Consider the following 6,000-nt stretch of genomic DNA (forward strand, 5'->3'; position numbering starts at 1 on the left):
TAATGAGGGCAGGGAAGGGCAAGCCTACCTCCCAGGGCCTCTCTGGGGTCACTCCTCCCGGCAGGGTGCGCACATGGCCTGGGAAGCGGCCAGCCACCATGGGCAGCCCACAGGGGCCTGGTCGGGACTACCTTTCAGGTGGGCGTTGTTTTCTGCAAGAGTCAGAATTGGGGAAGTAAGAACCCCAAAAACGATTTGTTTCTGACACCCTTAGCTAAAGGGAAGTTAAAGAAAACCACAGTCTTTGAACAAAACAAGCAAAGGAGTGTTTCAAACTGAGAGGAATTGCTATAAATCTCATTGGAATGAATGTCCTACTTCACTTGTGTCAAAGAGTAGCAGAGTGTTAAAGTGGGGTTTTATTCATTTTCTTGAGTAAGAATTACCTTGAGGTAGTAGGGGCACAAGTTCCAACCACGGAGGACCACGACGGTGATTCTCGGTGTCCACCACAGGGGCTGCAGCTCTCTGCTGCGGCCCTTACCATCCTGGCCGTGCGCTGCTGAGCCCCCGAGGAAGGGCAGCAGTGGGAGGGAGGCACAGCCCCCTGCCTGGCTGCGGCCGCCCCAGCCAGCGCTGTCCTCTGCAGGATGACCGTCGGAACCCCTCTCTCTGTCCTTCTGGTTTTCTGACTGTTATCCTCATACCCACGCCCGAGCGTGCCATTTCAGTTTTGTAGATGTTTACAGTTTTGGACACTAAAGGAAACTTACAGATGCCCTTTCTTCCTGTGCTTGTTCAGTTTTTAAATAGCGTTAACGCTGTTTCTACTTTGTGAGCTTTCTCATCTGGTCAAAGTACCGGGTCATCCAGCAGTGAAAATCCTCTGATCACACTCGTCTTCTCACCCCTGAAGAAATGCAAAAGGTTCCAAAGCCAGCTTTAGGCAAAGGGCTGTGATGGCCACTCAGCCACTGCCTGCACAGGACAGCAAACATCCTTTTCAGCGGAGACCTGAGAAAAACCCAGCTCAGCTGTCAAAGCCAGTGACGGCACGTGTGGTTGTGTTTCTGAAGAGAGAATGAACCGGGAGGAAGGCTTGTGTGCAGAGAACGCGTTTCTCCTCACACCAGACATCAGCCCCTCGGGGGCGGCCCGGCCAGAGCTTTTCCCTCGGGGCCGCAGTGCCACGGCTGCTCTGCTCTGTGTGTGCAGCAACCTGTGCTCAGCATCTCCTGGATTTCGGACCAGACTCGGGAGTCGGTGGAGAGAGAACTCCAGTACAGTTGGAAGCTGTGGCCGGCAGCCCCGCCCGGTACCAGCGCCGGGGCGAGGCTCACACGGCATCAGCTCCAGGTTATGAATCGTGAATTGCCATACAGGTGGATTTGCTCCTCTCGGCTGGGTGCAAAGGAGCAGCCAGGCGTTAGCTACGCTTGAAGTACTAGAGGTGACAGAGGTGACAGCGAGTGTAGCATTTGCCACACTGTTCACCGTCACTGAGAGCGGCCACATCGTTGGCCCGTGGCATCATGTCCGTGGGTGACAGAGACAAGGCAGGCAGAGCTGCCCACCCCCTCACTGGCCACGTTCACTCCACTAAAGATAGTGGTCCTTAACCGGAAGTGACTGGAATAAGCATTGTAAAAGGTCATTTCCGTCCAGGAGTGTATGCAATAGCCTGGCCACAGTACCCAGACCAGTGAGGTGGTCTCTCCCTGTTGACGCACATCCAGCGGGTCCCCGAGTGCCACTCAGTGTGAAATGACCCCAAGGAAAGGCAAGAGTGTGGATTCTGATCATTGAACGGCAAAACTCATGCGTCACGTGTGGCAGAAGCCTGAAATGGATTATCGAGGAGATACTTGTGAGAGGTAAAGAGCCTTGTGGTCTGAAGGCACCAAACTGATCCTGTTGACACAGGATGCCACCAAGACATGTGCACTTCTTGCCGCGTTGGGAGAAGTGGTAGTGACATTGCGACAGATAATAATACGAAGTTTGAAACTGGTTAAAATTCAAGAAACCTGTTGATGAGCCGTTGGATGGAAAGGGGAGGGCTGGTGAGTGCTGGGCCCTGCCTTTGCCCTCGAATGCTTGGCATTTTAACTTGAGTGACGTGAGTTGTAGAGCTTAGCAAGTGTGCTAATCAGATGTGGGGATGATAGAGTTCGAGGGAGCTAGCACAGGAAACAACAGAATTTAAGCTGACAGTAGTTTTGGTTGGCTAGAAAACGATCAGAGGAAGTTCGACAGAGATGCTCCCAGTCCCTGGAAGAACAGATACAAACGTACTCGGAGGCCCAGCCTGAGCGCATTTCACTCAGGGTTTATAGCAGGCCTGCTAACTCACCACCCCAGGATGCTGTAGCTACACACTCGGGACATGTGTACACGCACACACGTGCACGCACACCCACTGTGCCAAGGGCTGGGGTGGCACCGTCTAACCGCCCTCTGCCCTGGGCAGACCACGCCAGCAGTACCATATTCTGCAGCAGCACAAATGGACGAGCGCTGGAAGGGGAGGGGCAGGCTGGAAAGTGCTGGATTCTGAAACACAGGGATGAACGAAGGCAGCCAGGGCCCTTACAGTATGGTGGTAAGGAGAAGCTGTCGGCCCTAAGTCACAGCTGGGAGGAGCACAGGACAGCGGTCAGTGGGACCACGAGACCCCTACTCTGGGTTTCTCCTCGGCTGGGAAACGTGGGAAAGGGCCACAGGCCGCGAGATCAGTGGATAAAGACGAGTTAACCAGGCCAAGGGCAAAGGGGAGAGCCTCCCAGCAGAGGACACACCGGCAGCAAAGGTGGAAGACACGGAGCCACACAGCCTGGGACGGACCAGGAGCTGCGTGCCTGCAGAGGTGGGGAGGCCACTTGAGCGCCTCGTGCAGAGAAGGGAATGGGGCTGTTTCCTGTGGCTTCAAAAGACAAATTAGGGCCTTTGAAGTCCCACGGGCGGTAACTAGTTAGACTCAGATTCGGCTCCCTTGAGGAAGAGCTTTGCATCCCGGCCAGTGCGTGAAGAAGTGTTCCTGAGACTCCCGAAAGGGCCACTTTTTCCCAGAGCGGGAGATGGAAGCAGGGATCCCTGCCGTTCTGCCCACGCCAGCAGTCAGTCGGTCCATTACCCCCGGAAGTTGAGCTGAAAGTCGGCCGTCTCCTCCCCCAGGCCGGCCCTTAGGAGGCGTGTGTGGAGGTGGAGAACTGGAATGAGGTTCCTTGGAGGGAGGACCCTCGCTGTGTGCTTTTTTTTAATCCTAGTCTCAACGATCCACTGATGAGGGATCAGAGCGTCAGTTTCAAAAAACACCAGCTAGAACCCCAGCTTCTGAAAAGTGGGCCGAGTCTCCTCCCAACCGGTTAGCCTCTCCCTAAGGCCCCCTGAGGGACAAGGAGTCTGGGGTCTCAGTCACCCCTGCGGCCACCCGCTTGACCCACCTGCCCTCGCCCTCCCGCGCACACCCCCCTCAGCTGGGGGGAAGGAGAGGCAGCGGGGCTCTGACCACTGGGGAGCCCCAGGGCATCGCGTTCTACCGGAAGGAAGGTGAAGTGGTGACTAAGTCCCCAGCCCCTTGTCAACTCACACCTCCTGGAAATCTCAACATTTGTAAGAGTATCACTTTTCACTATATATTATTGCAAATGTAGTATATTTCAAAATAAGTAAAAACAAAAAACACCACCACCTGCGGCTAGTCCAGGGTCATAAATGTTTTTATAATACATTTTAAAGTGGGAAAACAGGTTACGAATACACTGTAGTAACACTGCCTGTTTTGACCTTGGAGACTGCCTGTATGTAAAAGTACAGGAAACCTCTACGTTCACAGACTCGGGATTTGTGGTCTTAAAGATGGAGGCCTCGGCCTCCCTGCCCTCGGTGGCTTTAGCTGCCTCCTCCACGCTGTTCTGCCCAGGCTTCGCCCCCTCTGCGCAGCTGCTGCCCGCAGGCCGGCGGGGACTCCGGGGACGCTGCACCTGCCGTGAGACGCCGGGGGTGGGGTTGGGGGCGGGCTCCCCAAGGCCGTGCTCTGCCTGAGCCAACAGGAACGCAAAGGCGCGTGCACCCTCGGAGCCCGCCAGCCTCAGGACGCCTGCAGCTTGGATACGCTCTTCCTCGGGAGTCAACTTCGACCCTGAAGGAGTGTGGCTGGTGCAGACCTGCTTCCCAGGCCCCGCGCCACAGCTCGGCCGCCCCCTGGCAGGTCACTGACCCTCAGAAGCCCCCTTCCTCGTCTCTAAAGTGAGGACTCAGTGAGGAAACGCGTATTTATCGGCTGTATATAGTGAGCACCGTGAAAGGTGAGCCGGTTGTAATTTTATAAGCTTCAGATTCCACACTAAAATGAAAACCGGTTGTGTTGTTGTTGCTGTTTAACCTGTCCTACAGAACTCACACGAGGAACATTTGGGGGCTGGTGGGTCAGTGGTAGTGTCGTCAGCCTCATCAGGCTTTTCTGGCTTTGTTTCTGTTTTCAGGTTGCCCGGCTCATGGAGATGGGATTTTCCAGAGGTGACGCTTTGGAAGCCCTGAGAGCTTCAAATAATGACCTTAACGTGGCCACCAACTTCCTGCTGCAGCACTGACGGTCCCAGCGGACAGCACAGGGGCCGGCAGGCTGCTGACCACAGCAGTGCCGTCCCGCTACCGGCTCAGCCCCAGGACCTGGCACTCTCTGGCGAGATGTCCTCCCTGTCCTCCTGAGCAAAGGGTGGTCCCCGCTGCTCCCTCCCTTAATTCCAAGATCATTACCATTAAGTATCCAAGATAAGTTTGCCACGAAGGAAGCATGTATTTTCTATCTTTATTTTTTTATGGAGTATTTTCCTTGGTTTGGAGAATTCATCTCCCATTCCTAATGTGTTTAAAATGCATTAAAATTACAGATTTCTGCAAGCAGTTGAACAGCACTCCAGATGGGAAATTACTGCTCTTGTCATATTCTTTTTACTATAATGCATCTTCCTACATTATATCTGATCATACGCGCCGGAAAGGGGACTGGTACTCAGAAAGGACCTGTCAAATTTTCTTTATGGACTTTTTTCATTGCTTTTTTTTTTTCCCCCTCAAATTTGCTTTCAAACCCGGGTGGCAGTTCAGGGTCCCCCCTCCCTAGGGATGAGCAGTTCATATCTGCCACACGCAGAGTTGGCCAGACCCGGCCAATGAAGGAGAGACGGGGAACTGAACCCTCTTCCACCTGTTCCAGCCCACTCCAGTCTAGGGGATTTTTCCCAACTACTCCCTGCTTCCATTAAAAAATAATAATCAGGTACCGATTCGAGGTTCTGGAATACTCCATGAAACTTAACTGGAGTTAATTTTGCTTAGAATATGCACAGTTAGCCACTCAGGCTAGGAGTAAAAATGGGACAAAGAGAAGAGTGGGCTCACTGAAGCAGTACGGGGCGTCCTAGCTGCAGGGCCAGCCCCTCTGGAGGCAGGTTCCGCCTGGCCCTGGGGTGATCGGATATCAGCCTGAGGCAGGGTAGACTGACCCCACCGTGGGGAGGAGGGGGTGGCCGGAGCAGATGAGCCTGAAAAGATCTAAAGCAAGATTTAAGGAAACTTGCAACTATTGTGTTCTGCAAAGCCAGCAGAAGGGTTGCAAACTGATGCAAATTTAGACATGCGTGGTACTTACAATAAAGTTTTTAATGTGTTTTACTTTTTGGTGTTTCTTTATTAGACTTACCTAAATAAAACTTTGTTCTAGTCTGTACTATTCTTTACGATCCAAACAAAAAAAAATGTTTTTTTTATCAGACTGCTCATCTTTCTTCAGAAGATTTGGGTGCTTTCTTTGAAGCGAGAGGAGTCCTTTGATTCCTTTAAGTAGGACTGGCCCTGTGAGGCCCCATTCTGAGGCTTGTTGGGGCCATCAGGCTGCTCAGAATAGGGCTGAGGTGAGTTTCTGGGAGCCTAGCTGGTCCCAAGCACAGGCCCTGACTTGATCTGAGTGTCCCCATCTCAGGTGTAAGTAGAGTTGACAGTGATGGGACGTCCTTGACCACGGTCACTGGCAGGGCATGACTAGAGGGCCAAAGAGTG

At 53.2% G+C, this 6,000-nt stretch overlaps 1 protein-coding gene across 2 annotated transcripts in view; it reads left to right on the forward strand.

Moving 5' to 3' along the window:
- UBAC2 (UBA domain containing 2) overlaps positions 1–5,616 on the forward strand; it is a 152,319-nt gene extending 146,703 nt beyond the window's left edge. For both annotated transcript variants that reach the window (XM_030856853.2, XM_030856854.2), the window contains one exon: positions 4,425–5,616. In XM_030856853.2, the coding sequence (XP_030712713.1) occupies positions 4,425–4,532 (108 nt within the window). In that variant the 3' untranslated portion in view covers positions 4,533–5,616. The remainder of the gene's footprint in view (positions 1–4,424) is intronic.
- The last annotated feature ends 384 nt before the right edge of the window (positions 5,617–6,000 follow it).

The sequence above is a fragment of the Globicephala melas genome, chromosome 18 (genome assembly GCF_963455315.2).
Source record: "Globicephala melas chromosome 18, mGloMel1.2, whole genome shotgun sequence".
Lineage (NCBI taxonomy): Eukaryota > Metazoa > Chordata > Mammalia > Artiodactyla > Delphinidae > Globicephala > Globicephala melas.